Source organism: Typopeltis vanoorti, chromosome 23 (genome assembly GCF_054136105.1).
Source record: "Typopeltis vanoorti isolate ZY-2024b chromosome 23, IOZ_Tvanoo_1.0, whole genome shotgun sequence".
Taxonomy (NCBI): domain Eukaryota; kingdom Metazoa; phylum Arthropoda; class Arachnida; order Uropygi; family Thelyphonidae; genus Typopeltis; species Typopeltis vanoorti.
The window spans coordinates 38,029,448-38,047,326 of record NC_143571.1 but is presented as its reverse complement, the minus strand read 5'-3'; the positions used below and the strand labels follow the sequence as shown (position 1 = coordinate 38,047,326).

The 17,879-nt window shown below is 37.1% G+C and overlaps 1 protein-coding gene across 1 annotated transcript in view; it reads right to left on the bottom strand.

Moving 5' to 3' along the window:
* LOC150093786 (uncharacterized) overlaps nt 1-17,879 on the bottom strand; it is a 374,903-nt gene that overhangs the window by 304,739 nt on the left and 52,285 nt on the right. The window contains exon 3 of the mRNA XM_090412515.1: nt 16,227-16,372. Within this exon, the coding sequence (XP_090268641.1) occupies nt 16,227-16,372 (146 nt within the window). The remainder of the gene's footprint in view (nt 1-16,226; nt 16,373-17,879) is intronic.

The following is a 17,879-nucleotide window of genomic DNA, read 5'->3' as shown; positions in this document are numbered from 1 at the left end:
GAATAAGAAACTCAAAGATTGGAATCAGAGAGTTTCATGCCGAATATAGTAAACTATAAAGTATCAGCGAACACTAGCATGAGCTAATGCAAGTGACCCTAGTACGTAGTACAATACCGGACGACTCATTGCAAAGGTGGGGAAAGTTCAGATCGCTATTCTTAGGTATTTTCCATAATGTAAAAACACATTTCCTAGGAAATGTATGCTGTTATTACATTATGGAGGGAGGTCACTACCCAGACCGGTTTCAGCCTTTTTTGAGGCTTCATCAGTGAGTAGCTAGACCATAATACCTAAGTGTATATGCCTAAGTGTACAGCGAAAAGAACTTAATATACTCTGCTATACGAGTATCCAAAGAGGTGCAACCATTAAGTTACTTAATTATAAAGAGCTAATAAGCTTCATTTCGGTGATATAAACAATATTTTAAATTAAGGGGATATAAAATCCACATTGTTTCAAAACCGAATAAGAAACTCAAAGATTGGAATCAGAGAGTTTCATGCCGAATATAGTAAACTATAAAGTATCGGCGAACACTAGCATGAGCTAATGCAAGTGACGCAAGTGACCCTAGTACGTAGTACAATACCGGACAACTCGTTGAAGGTGGGGAAAGTTCAAGCTATACACTTAGGTATATACACTTAGGTATTATGGTCTAGCTACTCACTGATATAGCCTCAAAAAAAGCTGAAACCGGTCTGGGTAGTGACCTCCCTCCATAATGTAATAACAGCATACATATCCTAGGAAATGTGTTTTTACATTATGGAAAATACCTAAGAATAGCGATCTGAACTTTCCCCACCTTTGCAACGAGTTGTCCGGTATTGTACTACGTACTAGGGTCACTTGCATTTGCTCACGCTAATGTTCGCTGATACTTTATAGTTTACTATATTCGGCATGAAACTCTCTGATTCCAATCTTTGAGTTTCTTATTCGGTTTTGAAACAATGTGGATTTTATATCGCCTTAATTTAAAATATTGTTTATATTGCCGAAATGAAGCTTATTAGCTCTTTATAATTAAGTAACTTAATGGTTGCACCTCTTTGGATACTCGTATAGCAGAGTATATTAAGTTCTTTTCGCTATACACTTAGGTATTATGGTCTAGCTACTCACTGATGAAGCCTCAAAAAAGGCTGAAACCAGTCTGGGTAGTGACCTCCCTCCATAATGTAATAACAGCATACATTTCCTAGGAAATGTGTTTTTACATTATGGAAAATACCTAAGAATAGCGATCTGAACTTTCCCCACCTTTGCAACGAGTTGTCCGGTATCGTACTACATACTAGGGTCACTTGCATTAGCTCACGCTAATGTTCGCTGATACTTTATAGTTTACTATATTCGGCATGAAACTCTCTGATTCCAATCTTTGAGTTTCTTATTCGGTTTTGAAACAATGTGGATTTTATATCCCCTTAATTTAAAATATTATTAATAATTAATTAATTATCAATACATTACAATATTAATAATTAATTATGGCATAATCATAAAGAGTATTAGTACATTTATGTATACGGTGTGACATGTTGACAAATATAAAATTACATTTAAATCAGTTATCAATCATTGGACTAATGAAATCTTGTAATCAAAACTACAATATGCTACAATATGCTACAATGTAGCATATTGTAGTTTCCTCAGGCCAATATCATTAAATTAATTTGTGCTGATTTTCATTGACATATTCCATTCTGATCACCAAAAATTTATAATAATATTATAAGCACTTACGAGTGAATGCAGACTTTTCTCCTGTGTGCTGGTAGTTTTCTCCTCCTTTTGTACATCCTAGAAATCGCTGTGTAGGCTGAAGGTGGATGAATCACTATCTGTTGCGTCACAAACACCTTCAATAAGAGATTTCTTAACACCAAAATTAAACAAAGTCCCTTGTCTCTTATTCATATTAATACGTTCGCTGCCAACTACGAGTATACTTGTAGTTCGCATACGAGTTTCACAAGCCAACTACGAGTATACTCGTATGTCGATTTACTGACCTCCTATGCCAAACACGAGTTAACCCTTAGTATAATTACCTTAATTTGGACCCTTGGATTCTGAATAAAACTGAGCGCATGCCTGGGGGCTTGGTAGAAGGGAAATAATTTCAACTAAAATATAGTATATTATATACGTGTGCCTCAGAAGCCAACTACGAATATACTCATATGTCGATTACCAACCTCCTATGCCAAGCGCGAGTTAATCCGTAGTATAACACATAATTTGTAAATCAATTTAAAACTAATAAAATCAATAAAAATAAAAACCAATCAATAAAATAAAAAAAACAATTTATTCAAATTAAGAATGGTATATTTTAAAACAATTTTCCATGCACAATGGTGGTTTTTCCTGGCAAACAGGACAATAATAACGTGTTTCACATCATCGTTTGTTTCGTGTACACATATGGCATGGCTTTGTCGGGCGATTCTTTTTTTCTGTTGGTGGTAAAATTTCCAAATAATGAAAATGCCTCCTGAAATTCTCTGATGCTGTAAGCTCATCCATTCCAACAAAAACTGAGAAAAATTGATCTCTAAATTTTAACGCAATCATTGCATTTCCAGTAATCATGTTATAAAATGTATGCACATTTTGAATGTATACCTCAAAAATGCGTATTGCCAATTTCTTTGGCCATCTAATTGTCTTTTATAAGGTGGAATAGTAAGAAAGCATTTGATCAGAAAGATCAGTGCCTGACATACCCAAATTATAATCCCTAACGATATTTGGTTTTAAATGAAATTTACCATTCCGATTTTGCGCTTTAACCATTTCAAATTTGTGCATATTTGAAATGGAAAGAACTTCCCTCTTATCCCTCCATTTGCTGACTACAACAGGATCTCTTCTTTGCCAGACAAATTCCCCTTTCTTTAGTTTCTTCTGAATAACATCTGGTGGATTGTTTTTCCTATTATTTCTCAGCGTTCCACACACGTACGTTTTTCTGTCGGTAAGCAATTCCATCAGAGCTACAGAATTATAAAAATTGTCCATATGCAATGCATAACCACTGTCTAAATATTCTTCCATCAAGTGGAATACAATATCATATGCACGATCCTAAAGAGGATTCAGATTTTCCTGTATAAATTTTTATTTTTATCACCAATCCATTCGATTCGCATAGTTCATAAAATTTCACGCCATATTTATGTTTTTTGTTTTTTTTTTGTATTGCAGAAACACCAGTCTACCATGCCACAACACTACTGACTCATCAATACATAAGTTTCTGTCTGGTGTATAGCTATTTCGCATTACACTATTAAAATGATCTAGAACTGGTCTTAATTTGTGCAATTTATCATTAGCTGCTTGGGAATTATCTGCGAAATGAAAATGACGCAATAAAATTTGAAATCGATTTTTGGCTCATTTTAGAGCGCCAAAATGGCAAATTGTAAAGTTCATTTCTACTCCAATAATGCTCAATAGACAGTAAATTACAAGGACCCATATGAAGTAAAAGTCCGAGAAATAATATTCATTTCAGGTGTATCTGTTGCTTTCCACTTTGAAATTCTTTGACTTTTTTTTGATCTGTGCTCGGCTTTGCACAATATTTTGTAAAGCATATAAATTGGTTTGTTCTACTAAAATTGTCAGAAAATCTTCAGAAAAGAAAAGTTTAACTAATCTTTTGATACTGAAATTTCCAGTGTCAATTTTAAAACCTTCAGTTTCAATAAAGTCAAATTGTGGGGGCTCTTGTTCTGAATTTTCCCAATAAGTAGATGTTGATGTATTTGGCTGGATGCTAACTTCATCTTCAGAAGTTTCTTCATCATCTGAGTCACTGCTAGAGTCATTTGTAGGATCATCTTCGGAATCGGAACCAAATATTTCATGGAATTCATCATCGCTCATATTAGCATAAGCTTCTACTTCTATATCAGTAAGTTTTCTTTTACTGGCCATGGCGAAATTGAAGGTTCTTAGAGACCAGAAACTAAAACTAGACTAGATGCAATAAACACCGTCATCAGTGCATGTAATATATAGGTGGAAATGATATGAGATTACTCGTAGTTGGCCTATGAAACTAAATTTTGTCTGATAAGTCAGCTACGAGATTACTCGTAGTTGGCGTATGAAACAAAATTCTGTCTGATAAGCCGGCTACGAGATTACTCATAGTGACCTTGAAGACGCGAAAGCGCTTGGCATGCGGGAATAAACTATGCCCAAGGAGCGTAGCAACGAATGTGTTAAAATTTAAATCTGTAGGCCTATTACTTTTAAAAAATCATGGCACTATGGTTTCAAAACAAGCACTTTCACCCTACAATACGAACTTGCGAAAAAAGTATTCAGTATTACTAGATTTGAGAACCGGATACAGACTACCTTGGTCTTCAAATTCAGTGGAAAAATTTTCTTTATACTTCCTTGCTGATTGGTCACTGACATGTGACCAATCAGCAAGGAATATGCCCCCCATTATTGTAATCGGCTTGCAGGCAATTTTTATGACCAGTCATAAACAGCGGTATTCCCTTTCTCGAATGTTGAAAGATTTCAATGTGTGAAAATTAACGATAATTCATGAATATTTCCATGTTTAAAAATATGCGGCTTGGTCACTGACATTTGCAACACAGATGTTATTTCATTTAGTTTTGAGAACAGAGGATATGCCGCCCATTGTTGTAATCGGCTTGCAGGCAATGTTTACGACCAGTCATAAACAGCGATATTCCTTTTCCTGAATTACCTCCATGTTTAAAAATACACGGCTTGGTCACTGACATCATGGAACACTTATTCCCTTTCCGCAGAACATAATTTGGGAAACCCCGCCTTATACAATGGAACCAGAACCACTTTATTTCTGCATGATAAGGTCCTCCATATTATTGACATAATCTGATGTGACGACTTCACAACTTGTGCAATAAGACCTTTGAACTTAAGATCCTTGTCCATCACCATTCCAAGGTATCATCTCCCTCAACTTCCTCCAAAGTTTTCTCAGGAAGAATATAATGTACTTTGCATCACATTGTTGCCTACCAAATTTCAGAACCTTACACTTTGCAACATTAAACTGATAGTTCCATACTATAGCCCACTGACAACATATTCAAGTCATCCTGGAAGGCCACAACATCTGCTTGATTCCTCATTCACTCTCCCCAGTTTTACATCATTTGCAAACAATTGTATATATCACCAGTTAAACCCATCCCAATATCATTAAGATACAAGTTAAAAACACAATAGTCCAAAACAGATCCCTGTGGCACACCACTAGTGTGTGGTATTTAGCTCCAGTTTAGTTACCAACTTGTGGTATGGCAATCTATCAAAAGCTGTTGCAAAATCTAAATATACCACTGCATATGCATCTCCCTTGTCTAATACATTTGTCATCTTGTTCTTCTTGCTAGTACCAAGCATATTGGTAAAACACAACCTCCCTTTAACAAACTTATGCTGACAAGCAGCAAAGAGAATACCTTTGCTATCAACACACTTTTTGTGTCATAACTTTCACTAATCCCTTAACTACAACTCCAGATATATACAGACAGGCCTAATATCTGTGGCTTAGCCTTATCACCATCTTTGTGAAGTGTAACCATTTTACCTTTTTTCCACTCCTTTGGGACTTGTGCTGTTGCAAGACTTTTGTTAAACAAGTAGTCCAAGACAGATGCTAACTGCCCAGAATATTCCTTAAGATATGTGGCAATATCTCATCAAGTCCTATTGTTTTATTGACATCCAGTGTATTGAACTCCTCATGCCTCTTGCTTGCTCACCAGTAAGTCTTTTCTCATTTTTCACTTTACTTGAGCTTCTCATTTCATATTGAGGAATGAAACACCCTGATGAACTGCTCACTGAATACCTCGACTATGTCCTCTGCAGCAGTTACCAATCACCATTTTTATCCATTATCTTGTCATAATCATTCTTTCTGCTTGCTGCATATTGAAAAAATTCCCTCAGGTTTTTCTTGGCCTGATTTCCTAATTTCTGCTCATAGTGCACTTTTGCAGTCATTTCCAAGTAAGTCACTCTCCTGGCCTACTCTTTATACTCTTAGTGCTTCATGCAACTGATTATTAGCATTATTCATCTTGTGCTCCTCCAAGGTGCCTTCTTCTTCTTCCAGATTTCATGCTAAATCCCTTCATTCATTCATTTGACACATACCTTATTCAGCCTTTTGACCTTCAGAATACACACTGATGTTGTTAAGTATTTCTTTGTCAGTTCCCCAGCAGAATTTATTTCTTTTCCGCTAAACTCCTCATTCCATGCTATAGCTCCAAGCTATCTCCTAAGCTTTTCATAATCACCAGCCTTGTAATTCCTTCCTCATCATATGGCTAGCGACAACCAAGGTGATCATTTCATGATCACTATCACCAACTGGAGGGAAATGTGAAACCCTACTCACAATCACATATTCTGATGAAATGATCAGATTTAAAATTCTTGATCCTCCTTTATATACTGCCTAAGACAGTTGTCTCTCAAGAACTCCAAAAATTAATTTTTCTTATTCCCAAATGCTACCTTCTTCATTTCCAGTGTATACCGAAGTATTTAGTTTCTGAAATGAAGGAAAGAGTGTTGTATGGCGACTCGTTATTAAGAGGGGTGATAGATGGCAGTGTAACTAAATCGTACTTACCGGGTGCGAAATTTAAGGATGTAAGTGAGAGTATTAGAGTGCAAAAACAGAGGTTGAAAGAATTAATAATTGTGACGGGTACGAATGAATTGAAAGGTGATAAATTTTTTATGAGAGAGGACTTGAAAGTATTGTTAAAGGTAGCGAAAGAAAAGAGTGACAGAGTTAGAATGGTTAGTCTGTTGCCGCGGTATGACAGAGAGGAGTTTAGGAGGAGGGCCATAATCGCAAATGGCATTATGCGTAGGTTATGCAGACGGTGTGGTGTGGAATTCATGAACGTGTGGAATGAGTTTGAAGGGAGAAAGGACTTATACAAGATGGATGGCCTGCATTTGAATGGACTTGGTGTGCGGAGACTGGAAAGAGTGTTGCTGAATGAAGTGAAAATGGATGTGCAAAACCAGGGAAACTAGAACTACCAAGGAGGGGGGGGGGGGATGGATATGCAGACATCAGTGAGACAGATGAGTGTAAGAACGTATATAATGTACCCGAGTCAGCACTAAGGACAAAAAATGGGAATGGGTCATTTAGAATAACGCATCAATATAGGGATGGGACTAAGGGATCACTGCATTTCATGTATACTAATGCCAGGAGTTTTAGGAACAAGAAGGAAGAATTTTTGGCCTTGATTGGCTCTTCCTGGCCACGGGTTATTGGCATTAGTGAAACATGGCTGACAGAAGAAGATATAGTTAGTGGGATAGAATGTGTAGGTTACAGTGTGTTTAGGAGGGACAGAGAGAATAAAATGGAGGGAGGAGTATTATTGATGATAGCTGATGAACTGCAGCCAAGGAGAATTGAAGTTGTATCGCAGGATAGTGAAAGGAGCTCATCTGAGGCTATTTGGTGTGAGATTGAGACTGGCAGAATAAAATATATCAGTTGGGTGCTGCTATAGACCAGGTGATGGAATAGATGGTGGAGATAGTATGCATAGGAAAATTGATGAAATGAGTGGAAGGAGGGTAATTATTATGGGGGATTTCAACTATGGTAACATTGATTGGAAGGAGGAGAGGACACATGTGAGGAAGGAAAAGGATTTTATTCAATTATTAAGGGATAACTATCTGAGACAGCATGTAATTGAAAATACTAGGGGTGTGAGAGTGCTTGACCTGGTAATAGCATCTGAGAATTTGACTGTAATGAATATGACCATGTTGCCACCTATTGGTGAGAGTGATCATAAGGTCTTGACCTGGGAAGTGGCTACAGGTGTGGAATTTTCGATTAAGACAGGGTATATGTGGAATTACCGTGCTGGCAAGTATGACAAGCTTAGGAGATTGCTTAGATCAGTGCCATGGCATGTACAACTGCAAGGGCTGGACGTCGATAGAGCATGGGAAGTGGTCAAGGAGCATTTACAGGAGGTAATGGCTGATTGTATACCTAGGGTCCGAATAGTAAAACAAGTAGGGGTTAAATGGATGAATAACACCATTAAGCTTGAGCTGCAAAAAAAGAAACAACTGTGGAGGGAATTTAAAGAAAGGGGTGACCTGCAGGCACACGAACGGTATAAAGTGCAGGCCAGAAAGGTAACGAGTATGGTAAAAAAAGCAAAAGCGGATTATGAAAGGAAACTAGCTTTGCAAGCAAAAGAGAATCCCAAACAGTTCTTTCAATATGCTGCAAGCAAGAAAAAAACTGTACACGGCAAAATGATTTTAAGGAATGACGATGGTAAGGAGGTCACTGAATCAGTCGATATAGTGGAGTTACTGAGCGCGCACTTTGCAAAAGCATATCATCCAGGTGGTGACATTGAAAAAATGAAGGAACCATTAGTTTATACGGGAATAGTGATGAATGAAGTGGAGGTGACTAGTCTATTACAGAACCTTAATGTGAACACATCTGTGGGATTGGATGGTATACCGGCACGGGTCTTGCATGAAGTGGCTAAAGAATTATCAGTGCCCTTGACCATGTTGTTTAATCTGAGTCTCAGGTCTGGTTTAGTCTCGAAGGTGTGGAAAGAGGGGAAAATAGTTTCACTGCATAAAGGAGGATCCAAGACTACGGTTGCAAACTACCGACCGATCAGCATAACAGGAGTCGTTGTCAAGGTCTTAGAGAAAGTAGTCAAGGGAAAAATACAGGAATGGATTGATGAAAACGAGATACTGTACAGGGGACAGCATGGCTTTGTGAAGGGTAGATCATGCTTCAGTAACTTGCTCAAGTTTTATAACAAGGTGACGGCTGAACTGGATAAGGGAAATGGGTTTACAGTGATACTGCTGGACCTGGCAAAGGCGTTTGACAGGATACCACATGGAATACTAATCCGTAAACTACAACATATGGGAATGGATATAGGATTGGTGAGATGGATAGGTAGTTGGTTGATGGAGAGATATCAAAGAGTAGTTTATTCAGGAGTAGAGTCCAAAAGACGGCCTGTGACTAGTGGTGTGCCGCAGGGTTCTGTTCTTGGACCACTGCTGTTTAATCTCTTCATTAACGATATAGGAAAGGATCTAAGTGGAATAATTCATTTGTTCACTGATGATTCAAAGTTGGGTAGGGCAATAGTGAATGCAGAAGATGTCAAAGGTCTTGCAGGATGACTTAGATAGATTGGAGTTCTGGGCTAAGGACAATGGATGTCAATTTAATGTGACAAAATGTAAGGTTATGCATTTTGGGGTGAAAAGATTAGCAGCAGTATACCACATTGGTGGAACTGTACTCCAAGAGATCGATGAGGCCAGGGACTTGGGAGTGTTGGTGGATAAGGAGATGAAGTTTAGGGGTCACACTTCAAAAGTTGCTAAATCAGCTCATCAACTCACTTGGTTGTTGAAAAATACCTTGACGAGCACAGACAAGCAAGTTATTGTACATCTGTACCGAGCCTTGATAAGACCTCATCTCGACTACTGTGCCCAGATTTGGTCACCTCGGTTCCTTCTTGATGGGGAGGACGTGGAGAGGATCCAGAGGCGAGTGACTAAGATGATAACAGGTCTATGGAATGAACCTTATGAGAACAGGTTGAAGATTTGTGGGTTGCAGAAACTAGTTGATAGGCGGAGGAGGGGAGATATGATTGAGACATTCAAATTGCTAAAGGGATTCTATAGGATTAATTCAGAGGATATTTTTGAGATCAGGACTGGTGGTGGGAGAACTAGGGGACACCTATGGAAGCTGGGCAAGAGTGTGGTTAGCAGGGGTGTTAGAGCTGGGTTCTTTACTTTTAGAGTGGTAAATGAGTGGAATAAGCTGCCAGAGTCTGTTGTGGGTGCTATGACGGTGAACGAGTTCAAGACAAGGTATGATAGATACTGTGAGAATGTAATCACATAGTTGTGTGGACATGATATTTAGGACCTCCCTCGATGAGTCTAAGGACTCCTGGAGTCACCCGAAATAATAATAATAATAATTTCTCAATGATAGCATGAAGATTAGTGTAGATGAAATGAAAGATAACTGAAAGTGGCAGATTCAGTAAATTAGTAGTTGAACGATAAATGAATGATAGGCAGCTGTTGCTTGTGTTATTGTAGGTTGAGCAGAAATGGGAGGAAATGACTGATGCCAATTCTGCTATCATCAGTCATTTCTGCCATGCGAGAATGTAACTATAGAAAAAGACCATCTATCTGCAATTTTTTTTTTTTTTATGAGGTTCTCATCCACAAAACATTATTAGTAAACCTGTAGCATGAGTAGGCTAAGGATTTTTTTTTTTCCATTTTTATAAATTTTATATATTTTTTTGTAATTTTTTATTTTTACATAGTCTGGAAACCTTGCTCTAGAGACTAAACATGGAACTTTTTAAAGCCACCTCAGGCCTCCAAAAAGCAGAGAAGTGGTCTCACACTGAGCGATGAAATTCATCTCTCACCTAAAGACAATCACAAACATCCATGGCAGGATTCAAACCCATGACCTGTTGTTTGGAGAGCTGGTATGCTAACCACTTGGCCAACCAGGTCAGGTAATGCAGTGACTGAACAGCCTGAGAGAGAGAGAGAGAGTGTGTCATCAAGTTGAAATGTGCTCTTCTGGAAATCGAGAATTTTTAGAGATTTATATGATGCACCACTACAAATGTAACAGCAGTCTCCTAAGGTTGGGCAGATTTAGGATCTATACAGAGTTATTAGCTGGACAGCTGAAAAATAATGTCTTGAGAGAAAAAGGATGCAATGTTTTTTTAGAGGAAGAGGATGTATAGAAGTGGTGTGTTGCGAGGAAAAACTAGATGTAAGCATTAGTCCAAGAAGAGGGATCTGGTCTTCATGTTGAACTGGTTATTATCAAAGGTACATAATGTATGTGTTTTTCATAAAAAAAGACAAAATTGTATTTTGGAAACAGCGAATGCGACTAGGTTGTCATCACCCAACTGAAGTATGGTATGGTATGAATATCATGCATTATATGTGAAGAATTTAAGGAGACAAAAACACACATTCAAGTAATTAGTTTACTTATAATTGTGAAAATAACACTTGATGTTTCAACCTCTGTATCAAGGTCATTATCAGGAAAACATAGATATGCACATGACACTTCACAAAAGTAAGATAAATCTGAATGCTTTGTTAATTGTTTAACCTAGCCTATCCTCTGGTGAAAAAAAAAAAAAAAAAATAAATAAATAAAATAATAATAAATAAAAAATTATACATAAATATAAATTAACAAATAAAATATATTTTTATACATATAAATATAATAATACACCCTCTGTCCAAAAAGAAACCAAATTTTTGATAAAAAATAAAACGCACGCCAATTATAATTATTCAAATCATTTATTTCAATCAATATACTCTCCCTCAGTTTCGATACAGCATTTGGCACAATCAATTAATTTGTTAAAAGAGTTTTTTTATATTGGTTTTTGGGATACTGTTGAGAGTCATGGTTACTACTGCTTGAACGTTTTCAATGATGTCATATCGCTTTCCGTTCATCAACAAATGAAGTCACAGGGTGCTAAATCAGGTGAATATGGCAAGTGATCCAACACACAAACTTGGTTTTTGCTCAAAAACTGTCTCATAATGTTTGAACAATGAGATGGTGCATTATCACGCAAAAGTGACCAGCTGCCTGCATCACTATATTAATGCCATATGCGATGAATTCTTACTATCAATCGCTTCAAAACTTCGAGATAAAACTCACCATTGACCGTTCTGGACAGGCCAGGAGGAACGAATTCTTTGTGGATAATGCCCTTGGAATCGTAGAAACAAATCAGCATTGTCTTTACTTTTGACTTCTCCAGGCGACTTTTTTTTGGATGCCCCCTCTTCTGGTGGTCTCCACTCAGCACTCTGGGGCTTTGTTTTGGGCTCATACTCGAAACACCACGTTTCATCACCAGTAATGATCGTTTCAATGAAGTTCGAGTCCTTATGAGCGGTTTTAATGATGTCCTTGCAGTGTTCAATGTGATACATTTTTTGGACATCGGTCAACTTGTGGGGAACAAATCGTGAATTCAATTTACGAAGGCTCAAACTCTCAATCAAAATTTTGTGCACAGTTGATTTTGGATTCCCCAATTCATCTTCAATCAATCTCATGGACAATTTCGGGTTTTCTTTGATGAAATCACGCACATTTTGGATGTTAACTTCGCTCAGTCCAGTTTTTGGACGGCTTTTCATCGTACTCAAGCGTTTCACAACCACTTTGAAATCGCTTAAACCACTCGTAAACTTGAGTGTGGGATAAGCATTCATCACCGTATGCTTTTTGAAGCATTTGGTGCATTTTGGTAAAACTTTTACCAAGTTTGAAACTCTGTTTGAAACTCATTTTCTGACCGTTCGTCAAAAAAAAAAACACTCAGTCACTCTTAGCACTATAACTCGGCTTCTAATGAAACAAATGTCATAAACAATTGACACAACACTAATGAAGGTTGCCGCTTTCGACAACAAAAAGATACAACAGGTGGCGCCACTAGTTTCTTCTGTTTTCGAAAAGTTCAGTTTCTTTTTGTTCAGAGGGTGTATACAGATGTTAAAATAAATCTAAATAAATAAAAATAAAGTTTTATACCAGAACTACATCAACACATCTTTACAGTCCTCTCATATTCAAGTTTCTCGTGTTAGTATTCTGCCTTCATGTTCTGGATATTACATAAGTTGCAGATGGGTCCTCCAGATTCCTGGAATTACTAATCCATCATCTGAATATAAAGTAAATCTAATCCAAAGTAAAGTAATTACTCCAACATGTGGTTTTTTTCTTCATAAATTCTTCACAATGAATGCTGACCAACATGTAACCTTAAAAAAAAGAATCATATGAAGACCAATGTTGGAGACACTGGATATAAAGTTTTTGAAGATTTTGGATGTTTGAAAAGTTCAAGATTTGTCATATGAGTAGAAGGATTAGAGCATGTCATTATCAGCAAAACTATGGATAGGGTATGAGGTCGGTAAGAGGAAGTTGTTTATATATGAGGAATAGGATATACCAGCCACCACTACAAGCAACCTACAATTCAAGAGAAAAAAAAAAAAATCCACCCAATTACATGAAGCCCTCTATGCCAGATCTTATCAAACGACTTGAAAATGTCATGTTCAAAAGCAAGGTTTCTCCGAACTTTTTCATGACATGTTTCTAGAAGTGTACAATGCAAGCAAAGGGAATGTTGTAAGTTTATTTTCCACTTGGTTAGACTATCATAAATTTAGTTTAATCCTTTATCCAAGTGTAAGCAAACAAAGTTTGCATCTGAAGTATCTTCAGGACTAAGGCAACTCGTAGTAAAGGAGGACCAAGCTCTCATCACTACTTGTTCCAGTATCTCCCATAATGCAAAACATATCTCCTTGCAAACATGTATAATGCTATGCATTAAGGGAAGAGCAACTACCCAGACCGGTTTCAACCTTTATTGAGGTCTCATCAGTGGGAGCCAGACCCAGAAGTGGTGTAAGGTGTCTGGGCAGTGGCCCTTCCCTTAATGCATAGCATTATATATGTCCACAAGGAGATGTGTTTTGCATTATGGGAGATACTGAGACAAGGAGTGATGAGAGCTTGATCCACCTTTACTATGAGTTGCCTCAGTCCTGAAGATACTTCAGCCGCAAACTTTGTTTGCTTACACTTGGATAAAGAATTAAACTAAATTTCTTATAGTCTAACCAAGTGGAAAATAAGCTTCCAACATCTTTCTCTAAATCCAGAGTGATTTAATAACAAGGTGGTACATCTTTTGGCAACTCGTATAAGTAAATATGACCTCTCCATTGCTTCTGCCTTAGTATCACCACTTCTGGGTCTGGCTCCCACTGACGAGACCTCAATAAAGGTCAAAACTGGTTCGGGTAGTGGCCCTTACCTTAATGCATAACATTATACATGACCGCAAGGAGATGTGCTTTGCATTATTGGAGATACTGATACAAGGAGTGATGAGAGCTTGGTCCACCTTTACTACGAGTTGCCTCAGTCCTGAAGATACTTCAGGCGCAAACTTTGTTTGCTTACACTTGGATAAGGGATTAAACTAAATTTATTACAAAAGGAAGAATGCTGTGGATCCTGAGCGGTAGAATCCATACTGGTGATCACTGATTAGCTCTCATTTCTCTAGATAATGATGAAGTTGACCGTTGATGACCTTCCATCACTTCTGAGAGAACCAAGGAAAGGTTAATAGGGTGACAGTTTGATGGAAGACATTTCTTTCTTTATCTTTTTTTTGGAATGGGCTGAATGTGGTCTTGCTTCTATGCTTGGGAGTGGACACCATCTAAAGAACAGGTGTTAGCGTAGGAGCACATCTCTTAAGTATAAGTGGGGAGAGAAATATGATCAGTTCAGATCAGAGCCTTTTTGGTATATAACTTAAGCTTCTTGAACAATCTATGCAGTGTCTGGTCTAACTGGAGGCAAGCTTTATCTTTATAAGTTATGCAATAGTGGCACCCGAGTTAGAAAGTGTATGATGGAGAGCAATTGCAATGAATAGCCTCTGCAGTGGGCACAACTGTTTGTGCAAGATTCAACTTTTCTGTATGTAGCTCTTTAAAAGTCAGACATAAATGTTAATATTTGTTTGTTTTGTAATTGTTATATTTACTGTAGGCTGAAAATGAAATTAGAGTTTTTGTCACAAGCCACTTGCAATATGCTGTTCTGCTCTCTCTTTCTCAAGTTGCCTTGGCATGCTTCTTGGAAAACCATGGCTTGGATAATGGGTGAAATTTCGAAATTGGGTAGAGAACGAAGACCTGCATTCCCAATGAATATTTTTTGTAACATAATCATGGCATGTATCTGGATTTGAAGAGCGGAAACAGTAGTATGACAATGGAAAAATGTCTCAGAGGTTTTCCTTCTTGCTAGTGTTGTAATGGCAAAGAATGTGAACTTGGGAATGGTTGAAGAAGGGGATTTCACTAGAGATGAAACTTGTACATGATTACAATCCGAGTTACTAGGAGATGAGGTTACCACAACAGCATAACTGGAAAAAAAAATTGGTTAAGAAAAAGATCTAGGGTTTTGGGTGAATGGAGAGAATTGTCTTTGTGTTCTGGCTGGTACATGAACAATTTGCTTTAGGTCAATACTGATAGCAAAAATATTTCAGCTTCTCTTTCAACTTGGCCTGTGGAATTGAAAAATGGGTGCCATTAATGTCCACAGTCATAGTTGTGATAAACATCCATAAATATTTGATGATTTTTGTAAAGAGATTTTTCATAATTTTGTAATCCATGTAAGAATCTCATACCTTTACTGTTTTCTCATCCATAACATTTCTTATCTGGGGACAGCTTTTTTTAATACTTCTGGCTATTGTGAGTCGGTCACAGCACAACTTCAGTCACAATATGAGTAATGTCATTTCAAAAAATGCATGTTACTGTGATATAAAAAAAAATTCTAATCGTCTTTCAAATATAATTTTATCAAGGTAAGTAGTTTGACTATTATACTAATATATATTTAAATTCCGGTGACTGTGTAGCTCTGTGGAAATGGTGTTTGCTTCCATAGTGTTGTACTGTCTGAAGAAAGATCATTATAGGTGTGAATACTGTAGTTGGCAACAAGAACTTCTAGGCCTTTCTTTGGTCTGTTTCTGAGTTGGTCGATCTTTGGCATAGGGAAGTAGGACCCCCCCCCCCACTTCCCATAAACTCTTATTTTTAACTCTGCAGCTCAAGAATTCAACTGCAGAATACACTATTTCAGACATAATGATATAATATACCTCTTAGGATTTAGGATCATGAAATGGTATCACTTGTCTGCCATCTCTCTCCTCTGAATGCCTTTATTTTTTGAGAGGTATGGCGCACAAGTGATGCCATTTTTAGGTGCATTTTGCAAATTGCACCTGAAAATGACAATCCAATACTCAGTTTATTATATTCATTGTGAGATTAAAATTGATACTGGAAATTTAATTTCACAATGTCTCATGAAAATTAGTAAAATACTATAAATATGTTGTGTTTATGATTATCATAAAAATAAAACAAAATAAACATGTTACCTTGGAAGACAGAAGTCCAGTATACGAATGATGTGAATTGGCTGCTGCAGTAGATGAGCTAAAGCTCATATCAGAGATATCACGGTTAACTAACATTGGAAAAGAATCCTGTTCCCCAATGAAACTTGGAGCACTAATATAAAAAACTGCAATACAAATAAAACTTTACATTAACTACAAATCAAGAAATAGAATGTTTATTAAAAATACTTTAAAATACATCATGACATATACTATTTAAATTTAATTATTTAAACACTGTGTTCTTAGGCAGAATTTACACTGAAGAATTTGTGTTTCAACTGATACATATACATTTAAATGAGAAGGCAAAAAAGAATTCTGTCAGCATGTGTCATGGTAGATGGATTCCTCTCATCAGGTTTCCCCAGCAATGCAAGAGTACCCCAGAGTTTTGTTCTTTCCCCACTCTCTTCCTCTTGTATATAAATGACCAGCACTGTCTGACTTCCAATCTTATCAATAGGTTTGCTCATGACAATACACTGCATTTCTCCTTTTCATTTGACAAACCCTGTCGTGCTCAAGCATTAGAATCCTCAGGATCCACAATGACCATTATCATGAACTCTGATCTTCTAGTTATATCTCAATGGAGCAAGGATAACCTAGTAGATTTCAGTGCCACCAAAATTCAGTCCAGTCTGATATCTCACAAGAAAGAGCTCCCATCCCTTGCCCTTATCTTCAATAATACACAGATATCCAAACATGATCAGATTTCCCTTCTTGGACTGCCCTATACCTCAAACCTTTCCCAAACCCATTTCAACCATAGCTTCTACAGCCACCAAAACTTGGTGTATTTTTATCATGCAAGATACTACTTCACACCTTTATAGCTGCTAATTCTATACAAATCCCAAATCTGCCTAATGACAGAATATTATTCCCATATTTTGGGCGGTGCACCAAAACTCTAAGATTACTCGATTCTATCCAGAAGAGAGAATTTCGGTTTAACGATCTCTCTCTCTCTCTCACACACACTCACACAGATGTTCAGTTTCTGCCTTGTACTTTCAGGGACAGTGCTCTGCTGAATTAGCCACTATTATGCCTTCCATTTCCTCTAAAATCATTAGAATAAGAGCTACTGCTAACCAATACCTTTTACAGTCTATCTTGAAACTCACCGAATCAACTTCACTGTCTCCTCTTTCATTCTATCTACTTCTGTTCTTTGGAACAGCCTTCTCCATTCTGCCTTCCCCAAACAATAAAACCTTCAGTTGTTCAAAAAAAAAAAAAAGAAATGTAAACAGATATTCCTCTTTTCTTCTTATCCTCTTGCCTACACATGGTACTGATCTGCTATTCATCACAAGTCTTGTATCTTTTGTGTGAGGGTCAAATATATTATATACATATAAAATTTTTTTAAAAATGCAATGGAATATTCCCTAATATTAAGTAGCATACACAAGATATAAAGTGGACTTTTTTTTTACATAGGTTTATTATTAGGTTTAATACACTGAATACACCACAGAGAAACAATAAAATGCAAGTTTATTCCTATAATTGTCTCTATAACACAGACATAATCAGGGATACAATCTTAAAATTGTAAAAGCACACACAAAAACACTCAAACAATAACTGGAAAAATTAAGACTAAAAGCCTAACGT